The sequence below is a fragment of the Jaculus jaculus genome, chromosome 13, assembly GCF_020740685.1.
Source record: "Jaculus jaculus isolate mJacJac1 chromosome 13, mJacJac1.mat.Y.cur, whole genome shotgun sequence".
Lineage (NCBI taxonomy): Eukaryota > Metazoa > Chordata > Mammalia > Rodentia > Dipodidae > Jaculus > Jaculus jaculus.
This window is the reverse complement of record NC_059114.1, coordinates 33909871-33928564: the sequence shown is the minus strand read 5'-3', so window position 1 is coordinate 33928564 and position 18694 is coordinate 33909871. Positions and strand designations below refer to the sequence as shown.

The window sequence follows — 18694 nt, the reverse complement described above, 5'->3', positions numbered from 1 at the left end:
TTATCTTATCTCACAGGGCTGTTGGATGCTGAAATGGCAGAAAGCAGAACAGCACTGTATTTTCTATGCAGAAAGCTCAGTGGAGAATGGATGGTTGGCCACACAAGCTCTTCCTAGCTTTTCTTCCAAACTTCACAGGCCAAGCCCCTGTGCTGTTCTGGGGCACAATGCCAGGCACTTACACAGCCTTTCCCTCATGCCTCTCTTCCTGACCCCTCACCTTTACTACTTGAAATGCCCCAGTGCTGCATGAGTGGTTTCAAAACTGAAAGCAAGTTGCCAGAGGCCAAAGGTCATTCCCCTGGGAACTAAGTGTGCCCTGTCTTCAAATACCCCCATCAGTGTTGGCCATCTTGGATTATGTGGTCCCTCACGGGTCTCTCCAAATTGCAGACAGGGTGGTCATAGACAGCCTTGCTGATAGGGTGGGTGTCTGTTCCGTGGTCCAAGCTTAGCTCCCCCCTTGGCTTTTTGGTGGGTTGTTTTATAGACTCCAGCACATTCTCCCTTTACTTAAAAACAATAGCTAACGTTACTGGAGTATTTGTATATTCCAGGTACTGGGCCAGGCTCTTAGGGTATGCTTTCTCTTTGATGCTGTTACCTCACAAGGATGTTCAGGATGCTATGTCAGTCACCCTACAGAGGAAGACCAGAGGAACCAGGACTGTAAATAGCATATCCAAGACGACCGAGATGGAAGCAGCAGAGTTAGGATTCAAGCCCACACAGGTAGTGCCAGGGTACTTGGTCACTGCATGTGGTGGTTGTTGCTTGTGACTAAGAAGGTCTGCGTGGCAAATGAGTGAAGCAAGCTTAGTAAAAAGACTAGTTTGAGGGACTGTGGAGATGGCTTAGCAGTTAAGGCCACTTGCTTGCAAAGTCTGCCTGCCCAAGTTCAAACCCCCAGCCGCCCATGTGAAGCTAAAAGGGCATTCGTTTGCAGTGACAGAAGACCTGGTGTACCCATGCACACACACACACATGTACCCAGCACAGGGTATGGTACACATAAAGTGCTCAGGTTACTGTGGTGGGCAAGGATGAGATGGGACAGTGTTAACCAGGATCCTGATGACCACTGACTCAACACCTGCCATGTACCAAGCATTGTGTTCAGCATGTTGTACACATCTTCTCAGTGTCCATGACAGTTCTGTCACATAGGAAATACTAGTCCTGTTTTTACAGAAGAGAACACCAACACTTGGGGCAATCAAGTGACCACATGGTCACAGAGAGAGGTCCAGCACTAGGATCTCAATAGGGTCTATAGAGGAGGAACTCCAGTGCTGTGAATGTGTTTGCTTTAATGAGACCCAGAAGCACACTGACTGCATGGAGGTGCTTTCCCTGGGGCTGAGTTTGGACCTCTTCCCGGTATCTTCTCTGGTTTCCTTAGGCCCCACATAGACTAGCAGCAATCTTCCCGTGCCCTGCTGCCTCCATGAATGGGTAATGTGAAGGGGGCCCAGAGTCCCAGAGGCCTGATAAAGGCCACCTAGGAGTTAAGAACAGAGAGGTTCCGAACCCAGTTTTGTCTGGCTTTCAGTCAGTCTGTCCACTGTGAAGACAGGCGATCCCCCCAGGCATGGCATCCCTCAGATCTCCCCAAAGCTCCCACTTTTGCCATCCCGGTGTGGGTTCCATGAGACTTAGGTAGGATCCAACACCTGAGTTGCCTCCCATTTGCCTCCCTGAGTGTACCTCCCATTTCTGGTTCCTTCCGGTCGTCACAAGGCCACCTCTGGGTCAGCTTCAGATGAACGGTCTTTACACGGTCGTTCCTTCTAGGACTCTCGATCATATCCGCATGGTCTGGCTACTGTTTATCCCTTCCTCTTTAAAAATTTGTTTTGGTTTTCCGAGGCAGGGTCTCTCTCTAGCCCAGGCTGACCTGGAATTTACTATGTAGTCTTAGGGTGGCCTCGAGCTCACAGCAATCCTCCTACCTCTGCCTCATGAGTGTTGGGTTTAAACACGTGCACCGCCATTCCCAGCTCCCTCCCTCTTTCTGAAGTCTGCGACTTGGCTGAGCACAGTCTTCTGCACTGGTTTCCAGCCTCTTCAACACATGCTTTTTCTTCTGAGTGGAACACCCATCCCCACTTTTCTACTTCAGGGTGTCTTTCAATTCTTGGTGATTGTCACTTCCTCCAGAAAGTCTTCCTTGCTTGGCTTAGGTATATTTGCTTATTTATGAGAGAGAGAGAAGAAGGGAGAGAATGGGTACACCAGGACCCTTAACTACTGCAAACTCCAGATGCATGTGACACCTTGTGCATTTGGCTTTATGTGAGTACTGGGGAAACGAACCTGGGATTTTTGGCTTTGCTGGCAAGCACCTTAACAGCTAAGCCATCCCTCCAGCCCTGATGCACTTTCTATGCACACCTCAATGGGATCCTTCTCCTTCTATGGAGAAGCTTCATGGATGATCTCTCCACTGAGCCAGGGGCTTCCCCTAGGGCAGGGGCTGTTTGTCTCTTTAGGCTCTTCCCCTTCAGCCTGGCACCATGTCTGGCACATGGTAGATGTTCAGTGAAAAGCTGTTGGAGGGCTGGAGAGATGGCTTAGTGATTAAGGTGTTTGCCTGCAAAGCCAAAGGACCCAGGCTTAATTCCCCAGAACCCACTAAGCCAGATGCACATGGTACATGCATCTGAAGTTCATTTGCAGTGGCCCTGGTGCACCCATTCTCTCTCTCTTTCTGTCTAGTAAATAAATAAGGAGAAAAAATATTTTTAAATGCTGTTGGATAAATGAACAAATGAGGCTTCCACCACCACAACCACCATCATCACATTAGCAACCAAGTTCCGTTTTCTGCCAGACTTAGCCCTTGACTGTCCAATGAAAGAATGACAGCCACGTCCGAAGGCCCCACTCGACCCCAGCTCTTGGCTTTGCAGGCCTTTCCCAGCTGTGGCATTCTCTTGCAGATAAGAGGGCTCTCGTGCCCTTGGGTGACTGGTGTGGGGAGGGCCTCCTTCACCAAGAGCAGCTTCAGGCTGGAGAGGCCTCTCTTGCTGGCAAGGGAGTCAGAGCCCCGTTTCAGGATGGCCTCAATTGGCCCTGAGCTGACTAATAAAGTGTGAAATTGACTTCATCCTCCCTCGTCTCCCCAGCCAGCACGTCCCTAGCATCTCCCAGTGCTCTAGCAGCAAGGCCGATGTCTCGTCTGTCTCGGTCACGGCAGACTGCAGCGTCATCTTCGCCCACGCAGCCCCAGGGCCCGCTGCTTTGCAAAGCCCAAGACGCAACGTGATTTGGCCAGCGGCCAGGCGAGGCTTTTGAGGCCGGAAGCATCTAACACAAGTATCTGATGCCCCCCTCAGCCAATCATTAGCCCCTCGTGCCCCTACTTTCTACTTTCTCCTCCACCACGGCTTCTTAAGTGGGGTGGGGGCCAAAAGGGATCACCAAATTTCAGAGGTTTACAAGGGGTGCTCAGGGGAGTGCCTTGGGATACAACGGAAGCCCCCCCCCCCCCGAGTCCTCTTTCCACAAGCACAGATATATTTTGGGGTCTATTTGGTTTATTCACTGCTGTTGAAGATTTCCTAGAAAGAAAGAGTTTCTATGGTTCAAATGAGTCCTAATTTTCATTCCCCCAACCCCCCCCCCCCCCGTGGATCAGAATTAACTGAGTGACATAGAAAATAGAGATTCAGAGGTAGGCAGTAGTTTTGCCTGCTCAGCACCCAATTCCTATTCCCCTGAGGAGAGTCCCTATGTCCCTTTGGGGGGCCATACCTGCCCTCTACACCACCAGTGTGTTTGGAGGTGATCCTGCTTGACCCCCTTACACTCCAGGGACAAAGCCTTGATGCAGCAGCTGTCCCTAGGACTTGTCAGAGCTGGAGAGGGAGAAATGTCTTCCGACACAGAGGCATATCAGGACAAGGGGTGAAAGAGAGGAGAGAGATCTGTTATATGAATACCTTAGGTCCAGCCTTACCTTAAGTTGATTGCACTCAGTGCTCAGGTGAGAAAGTGACTGTCCCATCCTCGCCTCAGCCCATTTGAGTGGGTTCTATCTCAGATCTGTTGAATCATGTGGATGGAGTCTGAGAATCTGCATTTCTCAAATGTTCCCCAGGAAATCCTAGTAAAGGGTTGTTTTTCCTTCGCTATGTAGGCTGAGTAAACACCTGACACAGTGGGGCTCTCCCTCTGAGAAGGAAGGAGGAGATCCAAAGCTGCTGGAGAGAGTTCACCACGTGGCTCTTTTCCAGCTCCCTGATTCTCTGTCATAGTTGGAATCTGGAATGCCCCCCTCCCCCAAATCCCATGGATTGAAGATGTTATTGGAAGGTAGAGATAATTTTAGGATGTGGGGTTTAATAAGTACATCCTTAGGTTATTGGGGGAGTTCCCTGAAGGGGACTATGGGTCCCCAGTCCCTTCCTGGCCCCTTTCTTTCACTTCCTCAGAAAGTGGTTTGCTGCACCGTGCACTTCTGCCATGACATGCCGTCACAGGCCCAAAGAAATGGGACCAACTGATCAGGGACCAAAAATCCTAAAACTGTGAGCCCAAATTACCCTTTTCTCAGTTGATTCTCTCCAATTTTCTAGTGACAGGAAGCCACCATCGCTGTGGCCATTCTGTCTGCACTAGCCATGATGCTTGAAAGAAGGTCAGCTCCTTGTCCTTCCTTTCAGCTTTGCCACAGCCCATAAAGCAACCTGAAGAAACAGAAGACTTGGCCGCAGATTTTTCCAGCTACTCCTCTTGGCTGGGCCCTCATTTCCTACTGGATCCAGACCAGTTCACTGTGTTGCCAGGACCAAGTCACTGGGGTGGGCAATGCTGCTGCTTGCTTATCATCTGTCTCCCTGCTCCTAGTTACAGAGTGCACATTGTCCACACTCAGGCCATGTTCTCAGCAACCCAGAGCCTCGGGGATTTCCAGCTATGGGATCTCCATACCCTGCATGTGGTATGTGCCTGGAGCATGTGACTTAAGGCCTGTTCGGTTACTGTGTTCAACAACTCTTCCATAACACTTGATTTGTAGCTTTCCAGGTCAGCCTGGGCTAGAGGGAGACCCTACCTTGAAAAACAAAACAAAACTTGATTTGTGATGGACCATTTATGATGGTCTGTTCCATGAATGTCATTTTCCAGGCCTTTGAGCTCAAACCCTTGAGTGAATTTCATTTCCACAAGTTGCAATATTTGAGCCTGGAGCTTTTAGGAATCATCTCACAATTTCTTGGAGAAATGTGGTCTAGGAGCTCAGCTAACGGAAGTCAGAATTAGAGCAACCTAAGCTATTGTATCCAGCTGAGCCTGACACTAGAAACCTGTATGTTTCAGTCACATGAGTCACGATCCCTTTGCTGGTCAGGCCAATCTGTACTGGATCTCTCTCTGGTATCCAGGAAGCAGCTAACCTAGTGTGTGGTTTTGTGTGTGTGCTTGCAGAGGCCAGAGAGCAAGCTGGCTGTTGTTCCTCAGGAATGTTGTCTACTCCCTTCTTTTTGAGACAGAGTCTCTCACTGGCCTAGAACTCACCAAGTCTGGCAGACAGCGCGTCTCACAGATCTGCTCATCTCCATCTCCCATGATCTGGGTTTACCAGTGTACATCACCATGCCTGACTTTTTTTTTTTTTTGTAAGGTAGGGTTTAGCTCTAGCTAGGCTGACCTGGAATTTACTATGTAGTCTCAGGCTGGCCTTGAACTCAAGGTGATCCTCCTACCTCTGCCTCCTGAGTGCTGGGATTAAAGGTGTGCTCCACCATGCCCAGCAGCCTGGCTTCTATTTAGTTTATTATTTTATTTATTTGAGAGAGAGAGAGAGAGAGAGAGGGAGAGGGAGAGAGAGGGAGAGAGGGAGAGAGGGAGAGGGAGCAAAGTAGATAGAGAGGGAATGGGCACACCAAAGCCTCCAGCTACTGCAAATGAACTTCCAGAGGTATGCACTACCTTGTGCATATGACTTCCATGAGTCTCACTTAGTGAAGTTTTTTGGCTTTGCAGGCAAGTGCCTTAACCACTAAGCAATCTCTCCAGCCCTGGCTTTCTTTTTTTAATTTTAAATTTATTTTTATTTGAGACCAAGAGGGAGGGAGAGGGAGAAAATGCACCAGGTCCTCTAAGCTACTACAAATGAACTCCAGACGCATGCACAACCTTGTGCATCTGGTTTACATGGGACTTAGAGAATGGAACCTGGATCCTTATGCTTTGCAGGCAAGCACCTTAGCCATTAAGCCATCTCCAACCCAGCTCATGGCCTTTTGTGTGTGTGTGTGTGTGTGTGTTAGGTTCTCATTCTAGCCCAGGCTAACCTGGAACTAATGATGATACTCCTACCTCTGTCTCCCAAGTGCTGGGATTAAAGGCATGTGCCACCATGCCAAGCCAGCAGCCTATGGCTTAAAAAAAATATTTTTTTGTTTATTATTTATTTGCAAGCAGAGAAGAGAGAGAGAGACTGGGGAGCGAGAGGGGAGGAGGGAGGGAGGGAGAGAAAGACAGGGGATGAGTGGGAATGCCAGGGGCCTCCTGCCACTGCAAGCAGAACGTGAGAAGCATGCATGGCTTGGTGCATCTGGCTCCACGTGGGTACTGGAGAATTGAACCTGGGCCCCAGACTTTGCAAGCAAACACTTTAACCACTGAATCATTTCCCCAGCCCCACCCCATTAAAATTTTTTATTTTAATATATATGTTTATATATGTATTTATTTGACAGAGAGAGAGAGAGAGAGAGAAAGGGAGGGAGAAAATGGGTATGCCAGAGCCTCCAGCCATTGCTGTGCATCTGGCTTGTGTGGGTCCTGGGGAATCAGATCTGGGTCCATTGGCTTTGTAAGTAAATGCCTTAACTGCTAAGCCTTCTCTCCAGCCTTAAAAAATTTATTTTATTGACAACTTCATAATTATAGACAATAAGCTGTGATAATTCCCTTCCCCCTCACCTTCTTCTTCACAACTCCCACTCTCCATCATGACCCCTCCCCCTCTCAATCAGTCTCTCTCTTATTTTGATGTCATCATCTTTTCCTCCTGTTATGATGGTCTTGTGTAGGCAGTGTCAGGCACTGTGAGGTCATGGATATTCAGGCCATTTTGTGTCTGGAGGAGCACATTGTAAGCAGTCCTACCCTTCCTTTGGCTCTTACATTCTTTCTGCCACTTCTTCCACAATGGACCCTGAGCCTTGGAAGGTGTGATAGAGATGTTTTAGTGCTGAGCACTCCTCTGTCACTTCTCAGCACTATGTTGACTTTTGAGTCATCCCACAAGTCGCTACCATCTGAAAAGAGAACCTTTTCTAACCAAAAGTGAGAATAGCACTAACATATGGGTATGAGGCTGGAGAGATGGCTTAGTGGTTAAGGCATTTGCCTGTGAAGCCCAAGGACCCAGGTTCAATTCACTAATACCCATGTAGGCCAGATGTACAAGGTGGCACATGTGACTGGAGTTCGTTTGCATTGGCTAGAAGCACTTGGGCACTCATTTTCTCTCTCTCTCTCTCTCTTTCCCTCTTTCTCTCTCGGACGCTCTAAAATAAGTAAATGAAATATTTAATATATGGGTGTGAACACTGAGAGAAGTACTTACCAGGCAGTTTGGTGAGCATGATATATGCATTTATCCAGACACCAGCAGGCATTACACTCCTAGGGCTCATGACTTCCCCCATCATAGGTTTTCAGTATTAAGCATGTATTCCCTCCTGTGGAGCGGGCCTCCAGTCCAAGTAGTGGTTGGTTTCCCCCATAACAGACATGACACTATTGCACTTATTGGTCATTTGGCCTGGCTGGCCCAACTTAAGGCTTGTAGTGTCCACTGTTGTTTATCTCCACTGATGACTTCTCTATTTCTCCCATACAAGTGCATGCAGCAAAGCTTTTTCCAATTTTCAGCCCCCCCCTTTTTAACATGGATTCTGGGAATCCATGTCAGGTCTTCATGCTCATGAGGGAAGCACTTTATTGACTGAGCTATCTCTGCAGCCCAGCATGTTGCTTTGCAGTAGCTGGAAACCACTCCTCCATTGCTGAGACATGCGTGGATAACTGGGTGATAAGGTTGGGAAGTGAGGCTGGAACCACATGGTAAGGCACTGGACAATTCTGAAATAAGCTGCCCAATCTTTGAGACCACTGAGAATGCAGGATCTCCTGAGACCAAGAGAGCCTAGCGGTTGCTAAGCAGGCTTTCCTTTGTCCTGAGGATTCACTTCGATGTTGTTGTAGCTGTGATAAAGTAGGATTCTTGGCCTGCAGCAAGACCCACCCTCCAGGCACACTTTAGCATGAGTTCTGCACAGCTAAGAATATTTGGAAGGTGGAGCTATCTGCATTTATTAATGATCTGGGGAGAGGGATGATAAGGTTGTGGAGAAACTCAGTGCAACCCAGATATCCTGGAGATGCACACTATCAGCTACATCCTATTCCTGCCAAAATGACTAGACAAGAACATGAGCTGAGCTGGGCATGGTGGTGCACATCTTTAATCCCAGCACTCTCAGGAGACAGAGGTAGGAGGATTGCCATAAGTTTAGGCTACCCTGAGACTGCACAGTGAATTCCAGGTCAGCCAGACCTACAGTGAGAACCTACCTCGGAAAGCCAAAAAAAAAAAAAAAAAAGAATGTGAGCTGAGAGCTGGAGGGCTTCGCAGGTAAGGCAATTGCTTGCAAAGCCAAAGGACCCAGGTTAGATTCCTCAGGACCCACGTAAACCAGATGCATGCACAAGGGGGTGCACGCATCTGGAGTTTGTTTGCAGTGGCTATAGCCCTGGTGTGCCCATTCGTTTTCTCTCTCCCTCTTTATCTGTCAAATGAATAAATGAAAATTTTAAATTAAAAATTAAAAAAAAAAAAAGAACATGAGCCAATCTGGCCAGAGTAAAGAGAGAGACATTTTCCTCTTAGCCCACACCTATTTCTACTAATACAGCTGTGATCATATTCACTCTGCTGACATCGCATCAGGCTTTACTTTTAGATTAATGTCACACACCTTGTTACTAAGCCTCCCTGTTTACTTCAAGTCTTTTGATCCCTCTCCCATCTTTGGAAAACCACCCCACTTTTTACTCCTTGTCAGGACCCATGAGTCAAAAATCTTTGGAGTGATAGTTTTAAGGAAGAGACAAGAAAAGCAACTTTCATTCTTTTCAAAATTTTTAAAATTTATTAGAGATGGGGGAGGTGGGAGGATGGGCATACCAGGAACTGTAGCCGGCCACTGGAAAGGAACTCCAGATGCATGTACCACTATGTGCATCTGGCTTACATGGGTTCTGAGGAATTGAACCTGGGTCCTTGGGCTTTGCAGGAAAGCACTTTAACTGCTAAGCCATCTCTCCAGCCACCTGCTCCTTTCTTTTCTTCTTTCTCTCTCTTCTCTTCTTTGTTTGTTTCACTGCTATTAAAGAAAAGAGGTTTCAAAAATAGTGTTTGTACCCTTAAACCGTGCTGAAAGATGAAATATATTTTCTATAAAGGGCCAGATAAGATTTCACGCACTGAGGGCCGCATACAGTCTCTGTCATGGCTCCTCCTTCTGCTCGTCCACTGTAAAGCAAGCACACACAGCGGTGTGTGTACACGGTGAGCACCGTGTACACGGACGGCGGTGCGTGTGCACAGTGTGAGCACTACATACACGGACAGCGGCATGTGTACACAGTGTGAGCACCGTGTACACAGACACCGGTGTGTGTGCACCATGTGAGCACTACGTACAGGGACAGCGGTGAGTGTGCGCCATGTGAGCACCGTGTACATGGACAGAGGTGCGTGTGCACAGTGTGAGCACCATGTACACGGACAGCGGTGAGTGTGCGCCGTGTGAGCACCATGTACACGGACAGCGGCGCATGTGCAGAGTGTGAGCACTGTGTACATGGACAGAGGTGCGTGTGCACAATGTGAGCACCGTGTACACAGACAGCGGTGTGTGTGCGCCGGGTGAGCACTACATACACGGACAGCGGAGCGTGTGCACAGTGTGAGCACTACGTACACAGACAGCGGCGCGTGTGCAGAGTGTGAGCACTACATGGATAGCGGTGTGTGTGCGCCCTGTGAGCACCGTGTACACGGACAGCGGTGCATGTGAGCAGTGTGAGCACCGTGTACACGGACAGTGGCGTGTGTGCACAGTGTGAGCACTACATGCACGGACAGCGGTGCATGTGCTCAGTGTGAGCACTACGTACACGGACAGCGGTGCGTGTGAGCAGTGTGAGCACCGTGTACACGGACAGTGGCGTGTGTGCACAGTGTGAGCACTACGTGCACGGACAGCGGTGCGTGTGCACAGTGTGAGCACTACGTACACGGACAGCGGCGCGTGTGCACAGTGTGAGCACTACGTACACGGACAGCGGCGCGTGTGCACAGTGTGAGCACTATGTACCAGTACAAGTTTACTTATGACCACTGCGACTCAAGTTTCTTATCAGTTAGTATGTCACAGGGTAGTATTCTTTTGACCACTGCCCTATATATCCAACTTTGCAGGCTGGAGAGATGGCTTAGTGATTAAGGCACTTGCCTGCAACAAAGGAGCCAGGTTCAGTTCCTCAGTACCCATTGAAAGCCAGATGTACAAGGTGGCGCATGCATCTGAAGTTTATTCACAGTGGCTAGAGGCCCTGGTGTACCCATTCTTTCCTTCTCTCTCTCACTAAAATAAATAAACAAAATATTAAAAAATGCTACATAGATCAGGCTAGCCTCAAACTCACTATGTAATGCCGGCTGGCTATATAAACCTTGCTATCCTAGTCTCAAACTGACTAACTTAGAACTGTAATGCTCCTGCTGTAGCCTTCTGAGTTGCTGGGAGTATGGGCGTTACAAGCTAAAATCTATTCTTAGCTCATAGAACTAACACAAACTGGTGGTGACCAGATTTGGCCCCTGCTCCTCTGCTACTGCTCCCCCATGATCCTGCGACCTCCTCCCTAGCCATCCCCATTTCCCAACAGGGAAATGGGACATGAGGAGATTAGTGGCTTGCCCAAAGTGTCTAGGGAGAGATGGGAGTGAGGACTTCTAGCCCAAAGCTGTTGAGGCAGGAAGGCTAGCCAAATGGGAGGGCGGCCAGGTTTAGCTAGGCACTAGTACTGACTAAAGTGCCCTGACTCTATCAGTCCGCCAAGAGCTTGTAGAACCTCCACGTCCACCCCAGGAGCTGAGTGCAGTTGTCCAGAGGTCACATTTGCACACCCCCTGGGGACTTCAAAACCACAGAAATGTTCTGCCTTCCAAGCCAGAGACGCAGCAAAACGCAGAGGTTGTCTTGCCTTGGTCTTCCCTTTTGTCAGCTACAGCCACTAAGGGAGGGCAGACCCAAAGTGTCCTGAGATGCCACCTGCAAAAACACTTCAGCTCTGGCCTGGTGGGGGAGGGGCAGCAGGGGTATAGCAAGAGTCAGCGGAAGGCAGAAGAGGCAGAAGGACCAAAAGACAAACTCAGATACCTGGAGTGGGAGAGTTTGCAGATGCACACACCTACATACATACATGCAATGCACACAGACACATACAGGAAGAGATCCTTTATGAGCTGTTTCTCAGCAAGCCACCTGTACACCCAGCACTTACGAGGTTAAGACAGGAGGACATCAAGTTTGAAGCCAGCTTGAGCTACACAGCAAGATGATTTCTCAAAAGATAGGAGCTGGTTTTTAAATACCAAACCTGACTACCTTGATTGCAACTTTGCAGACAAAGAAAAACCCATATTGCAGCCAGAAACCTACCTGTGTCACTATTTTTGTTTTTGTTTTTTCGAGGTAGGGTTTCACTGTAGCTCAGACTGACCTGGAATTCACTATGTAGTCTCAGGTTGGCCTCAAACTCATGGCAATCCTCCTACCTCTGCCTCCTGAGTGCTGGGATTAAAGGCGTGAGCCACCACACCCAGCCCATGACACTATTGATGCTTATGTATCCTTTCTAGGCTCCTACAACCTTAACTTCATTCAAAACAAGGAGATGGCTTAGCAGTTAAGGTGTTTGCCTGCAAAGCCAAAGGACCCATGTTTGATTCCCCAAGACCCACGTTAACCAGATGCACAAGGGGATACACACGTCTCAAGTTCATTTGTAGTGGCTAGAGGCCCCCATTCTCCCTCTCTCTTTCTCTCCCTGTGTCTTTCTCTCTCTCAAAATAAAATAAATAGATAATAAATATTAAAAAAAAAAAGGAATAGGGGCTGGAGAGATGGATTCGCATTTAAGGCCCTTGCCTGCAAAGCCTAAGAACCCAGGTGCAACTCCCCAGTACCCACATAAAGCCAGATGCTCAAGGTGGCACACACATCTGGAGTTTGTTTGCAAGGGCTAGAGGCCCTGGCATGCCCATTATCTCTCTTTCTCTCTATCTGCCTCTTTTCTCTCTCTCTCTCTCAAATAAATAAATAGAATATTTTTAAAAACCAAGAAATAGGCCTCTCAGATAGGCAGTGCAGATATCATTTACCTGAGGAGGGATGTGGAGCTCAGATGATCCCAACAACGTGCATACCAAGTTAATAGCCAAGCTGGACTGAGGATCAAGACTCCTGACAATGGGGTTGGACTTATGGCTTAGTGGCAAAGTGCTTGCCTAGCATTGTGAGGCTCTGGGTTCTCTCCCCAACACCTCAAGTCCAAACAAAACCAAAGCAAAGATGTCTACATCCCAGAACAAGGCATGTCTTCTCCAAACCAGGCCTAGGATCAAAGGAGAGAGGGTGGTAATTAAGGCACATTTAGATCAAGTGACCTTCCCAAATTGCAGCAACTACTAAGTGACAGATCAGAAATCTGAACCTAAGTAAAAAGGGTCATCAAGGTTTGCACTGGTGAAAAGCTTTTGGTTTGGGGTCTCACAGCCTCCATTCCTCTCTATGAGGGGCCAGAGAGTACTTTATTTAAAAAAACAAATATATATGTACACGCACATGCACACACACACACACACATAATAAAGGGAGAGAAGGAAGGAGGGGAAAAAGAGAGATAAAAAGAGTGGGGGTTATGGCTTCTTTCAGCCACATAACAAACTCCAGATACATGTGCCACTTTGTGTATCTGGTATGGGGAATTGAACTAGGGCTGGCAGGCTTTTGCAAGCAAGTACCTTTAACTGCTGACCAGTCTTTCCAGTCCCTAGAGGTTTTTTTTTTTTTTTTTTTTTTTTTTTTTTTTTTTAGGTAAGGTCTCCCTCTAGCCCAGGCTGATCTGGAATTCACTCTGTAGTCTCAGGCTGACCTCAAACTCATAGTGATCCTTCTAGCTCTGCCTCCAGGTGCTGGGATTAAATGTGCATGCCACCACACTTGGTGAATATTTTAAACATTGAGATCCATACAGAGCCAGACTAATAGCCTCTCTTCCCTTCAGTAACTGAGCCCCCAAAGCCTGTCTTTGACAAGAGCTTGTGGTGACATAGCGTGTCTGAATTTGAGCAAAGCAGTGGACAAGCTGTGCATGTCCTGGTGGCCAAGCACAATGGAAAGCTGAAGCGGGTGCCAGGGCAGCTGGCGAGCTGTAGCCACTAGGATACTGTACTCAAGGGATGGGGCTCCCTTTCAACTACAAGAATGCTGGGAAACATGAATTTTTTGTGACTAAAATTAAATGACTTGAGTAGCCAGGCGTGGTGGCGCACGCCTTTAATCCCAGCACTTGGGAGGCACAGGTAGGAGAATTGCCGTGAGTTCAAGGCCACCCTGAGACTCCATAGTGAATTGCAGGTCAGCCTGGGCCAGAGTGAGACCCTCCCTCAAAAAATAAAATTAAATGACTTGAGCTTCATCCTGCTTCTGAGAATGGCTCTCTTCCCCACTAGGACCTCTCTCTCTTCTGGGGTAACTCTCATGCTATTACTTAGTTCAAAGGGGTGAGCTTGCCGCCCATAACCTGAGGGAAACATCTTAGGAAGCCTGGTCGTTAGAGACACTGCAGTGGCTCAGTCTCCCCACCCACGAGGATCCTGTTGAAAGGATGCAGCTCAGTTGCCCAGAGGTAGGAGCCTAAAAACAATCACCAATATATGTAGGTAGGCCCAGACCTAGGTGAAGCTCCTGCACCCTAAACAATGTGGGTGTGTGGGCTGAGGAGATGGCTCAGCATTTAATGGTGCTTTCTTGAAAAGCCTGATGGCCAAGAGTTTGATTCCCCAGTAGTCATGTAAAGCCAGATCCAAAATGATGTGTGTTCATTTGCAGCAGCAAGACACCTTGGAGTGCCTATGTGCTGTCTCTCTCCCCCCCTACCACACACAAATCAATCAATCAATCTTTTTTTTTTTTATAAACCAAAGATTTAATATTAGCAAGGGCCAAACTAAAACTGATAATGAAAATGAAGGCACAATATTTTTCCTCATGAAAATAAACATATGGGGGAAGAATTATTTTCTAAAAGTAAAATAAATGTTTTATTTGGAAAGGACAACTTTTTATATGTTTTTAACCTATACTTTGAATCTGTCAGTTCTAGCGGTATTTTAAATGAACTAAATAATTCATTGCATTTGCCTTTTGGGTTAAAAAACATTTACAGTTCCATTCTGGCCCACCCTCCCTTCTTATCCTTAAACTGAACAAAGTTTTCTATATTTCAGGTCAGTGAAAAGGGTCAAAAACCTCAATGTTTGTGTGTCCAATAATTTTAAGCATGATGGAATTTTTTTTCCCCCTAAAGTCTTACTGTAGGTGGAGGGAGGGGATTCCTTATGGAAACTACCAGCATCCCTCTATTTTATCTTTGTTGGTTTGCCTGGACCCAAATTTTTCTGGCCCTCTTGATTTTGCAAACAGTGGGGGGAAAAATGTAAAAAACAACAAACAAAACAACACACTCATTCAGTCTGTGCTATCTCACATACAGATCTAATCTAGAGGCAAATATAAATGAAACCTCCAAAAACCAAAAGTGATAAGTTTCAGGGGAATCAAACATTCTAGGGGGTGTGATTCAGTGGCAGACCATGTCCTAGCATGCTTGTTTTGTATCTGGGTTCAATCCCAGCACCACCAACTAACACCAAAACCCAAAACCAAATTCATACCCAACGATTCCAACAGTCTCAGTGTTGGAAAAACCTAAGCTGAATTCAGCTGATGCTGGAAGTACCTGGCTACACTAAATTAGACGTGATGTATTTACTAAGGAGCCACGAGGAATAAAAAATTTTTTAGATTAATTCTTGCTTTTAAAGTCAGAAAAAGAATTCCATGGGATTTCCGAGGGGCAACAACCTGCAATAACTCAAAATATTTCTGGAGCAGAAGTGATAACTGAGTGACACACTTTAGCTCTAGGTTTCTAATAAGCATCAAAGACGAAGTACCTACCCAGAAAGTGTTGACAAACTGAACGTAGCTGAGATGTTTCTGAAGTTTTATACTTAATTTTCCTTAAATTGGTAGCTAGCAGGCCCATATACCATGCAACTGTTGGTGCTAGAAAAATATTTTAGTCAGTATCTTATAAAACCTCCCAACTTGTAACCAATATTTCTATTCATAAATGTCCCAGTAACAACATCTGACAACACATTACAAATAACAAAGGAAGATTATTTACATTTTAGAGGTATCTCAAGCAAGTTAGTTATTTTTTCCTTTTAACATGGCACTTAAAATAGATGAATTCAGCAGAATGGTTTTAAAAGTTAAGACTCTCTAAAGAGTTCTAAAGACTAAAACTTAAGACACATTATAATCTTCATGACACTGTTAAAAGCTAAGATTAAAAATAAAACAAAGCAAAACCCCTACACTTCTTTCCCATATCCTTTGCCAGCTGCTCCTTAGAGGCCAGTAGGATGTTCAGGTGTCTTGGGCCAGGACTGCTCACTTCGGCCACGGTTCGGACGGGACTCTCCTCTTCTGTGCGGTCGCCCGGGCCTCTCTGCTGTGGAGTCTGTGCTGCTTCTGTTACTGCCTTTGGCTTCTCGTCAGCATCTATACTGGTCTCCTCCTCTTTGTTTTCCTTTTTCTTCTCCTCCTCCTCTGCTTTCTGTTCCTTTGCCACACGTTGGTAGTTGATGCCCCTGCCCATGAAGAGGTAGGTGCCCGCGACGATGAGGCTGACTCCACAAGCCCAGTGCGCGTAACGGTACTTGCCATAGATGTCATTGAGACGGCCTAGTAGCGGCGGCCCCAAGGAGACAGGACAGCATTCCACAATGGTCACCAGTCCTACGGCGCTGGAGAACCTCTGGGGTCCCACGAGGTCCATCAACGTTTCAAACAATACAGAACTGAGCCATCCAAAGGCAAATCCAAAGACTCCCGCATAGACACAGAACCCGATGTAGCTGGTGGATAAAGGTGCTAGCAAATGGCACACTCCATTTGCAATCACAGAAGCAGCAAAGAAATACTGGATTCGAGGTCTTATCCACTTTGTGTTGGCTGTAAGTCCCATAGAAGGTCTGGTTACCATATAAACAAAAGCCAGGATGGAAAGAAGGAAAGCCGACTTCTCACTGGAATAATGCTGACTCTTGCCATAATTACTAAGAAAGACCAAAGGGGTAAAAAGCCCAAAAAACATGACTACATTTCCAGAGAGGTATAACAAAAAGCCCCTATGGGTAAATGGGGACAAGTCCAGAAATTTATTGATCATTTGTAAGACTGATCGGTTTTCTTTTTGGGGGGTTTCCTCCAATAAGATCTGTATTTGCATCACCCCCATCTTTTTTGTAGGATTTTCCAGCTTCCTGAAGAGAGTCTTTGAACTTAAGTTTCTCTACCTCTTCTGGCTTGGGCCCTATTGGTCACATCAGGGATCCAGCTACACAGCAGTTTAGTAGGAGGCCCCCAAGAATTAGGATGCTTCCTCTCCAGCCAAAGATACCAAAGAAAGCTTGATTGGGGGGGGGGGCAGGGTAGAGAGGAACACAGGGCTGCATGCCATGGCCAATCCATTGGCCAAGGGTCGCTTTTTGTAGAAATACTTGCCAATCATGGTCAGAGCCGGATTCAAGTTGAAGGCAAGACCAAGATCTCCAATGACTCCAATACACAAGTAAAGTTCCTCTACAGTGCTACAGAAAGAGGCTGCAATCAAGCCACAGCCAGACAAGCAGCCCCCAGCAATCATGACTGGATGGCTTCCATATTTATTCACCAGGATACTGCTGATAGGATCTCCAGCATACATGACAGCCAACATAATGGAAGATATCCATGACACTTCACTTGTGGTAGCATTGAATGTACCCTCAATTTCTTTAAAGAACACAGTGATGGACTTGAGAAATGCATAGGAGAAGCCAATGGAAATGAAAGCTCTGACTACCATGGCCCACCCCCAGCCTCCATCTGGGGGGGGAGTGTATCCAACTGGTCCCCCAGTTGCAGGTGGCATTTTAAGTGTAGATGAATTCCAATATGCAGCTCAAATCCAAGTATTGTAGTAATGATATATTCAACTGTTTTCCAACTAGACTATAAATTCCAGGAGGAAATGCTAGGATCTGCTCACTGCTGAATCCTAAGTCTCTCATGGTTGCCAGTAACAAATTGCAGAATATAAAATTCACAACTGTTTTCCTCATGTTCAAGTCCGTCATCCTAGTCCTCATCGTCATCCGTGCAGCATGGCTGCGGGTCCTCGGAGCCCTCTCCCCCGCCAACGAGGGGTTCCAGCTCGCGTCCTCTCGGCGCGACAGCCCCGTCACGCCGCAGCTCTCCACTTTCAATCAATCTTTTTTAAAAACCACACAGAGGTAGAGAGTGTGTGTGTGTTGCTGAAGATGGAGCCCAGGGCCTCAGCAATGCTAGCCAAGCACTCTACTTCTGAGCCACACAGTCCAAAGTGGATGTATTGATCAGCACGGTGCTCTTGGCTGGTTCTGAGTTTGTTTTTCAGAGTGCTTCGTGAAAAGGAACAGACATCTCTCATATAGCTATATTCACTCCGCAACACAGACACACTTCATATTATAGCTTTTCAATTACATATACACTCAAACACAAGTGTATGTCTTCTAGGTTTGCCAATCATGAACAAATGTGGACCTCTCCAGGTCAGAACAAGTCTCCAGGCTCAGTTGCAAACTACCTAGAAGCAGTAGCCCCTGCCTGGCCCCCAATTCTTGCCCTTTCTAGGTTGTACTGGCAAGAGCTCTTGGTTTGGGACTTAACCTCTATTCCCTCCTCCTGCAGCCATAGCCATACCAACCAGAGAGACGGCTGCTCCCTACGGCCTTGGAGCAGGGGTAACTCTGGCTCATGTATTGCACTGCTGTTCCTTCACTTACAGCCACAAGAGTTGTGTCTTTCCTCTCATGTACTGGATGTCAGGGGGAGACACATGATCTCAAATACTCTTTCCCAGAATGTTGAGTCGGCTAGTGGCAATTGTGGAGGGACTGTCTATCCCATCCTGACCTAAGTCTCTGTTGCAAGCAAGGGCTGATCTTCCTGCTTTCTTATTCCTGGCCTGTTGGCATGTGGCCTGTCCTCAATTCTGCCTGTAAGCCTGCTCTTCTAATCAGTCAGGAAAAGCTTCTCCTGGCTTCCCGGTCAGGTGCCTTCTCTAGTTTCTGGAGCTTGTACCAAGAACCCGTCTTTCCCTCTCACCTTTCCAAGACTTGCTCAGTTTGTTCCCCCAGAAAGATAGTTTTGGACTCCCAGAGAAAACCTGTGTCTTGCTCCACATAAATCTTTACAGAAAAAGTGCACCTAGAGTAAGG

The 18694-nt window shown here is 47.2% G+C and overlaps 1 protein-coding gene and 1 pseudogene across 1 annotated transcript in view; one reads left to right on the top strand and one right to left on the bottom strand.

Moving 5' to 3' along the window:
• Positions 1-11376: 11376 nt before the first annotated feature.
• LOC101613467 lies at positions 11377-17364 on the bottom strand (annotated as a pseudogene).
• A 188-nt stretch (positions 17365-17552) lies between these two features.
• Positions 17553-18694, top strand: part of LOC101613741 (protein zer-1 homolog) — a 63425-nt gene continuing 62283 nt past the window's right edge. The window contains 1 exon segment of the mRNA XM_045132132.1: positions 17553-17677. Coding sequence (XP_044988067.1) covers positions 17553-17677 — 125 coding nt within the window.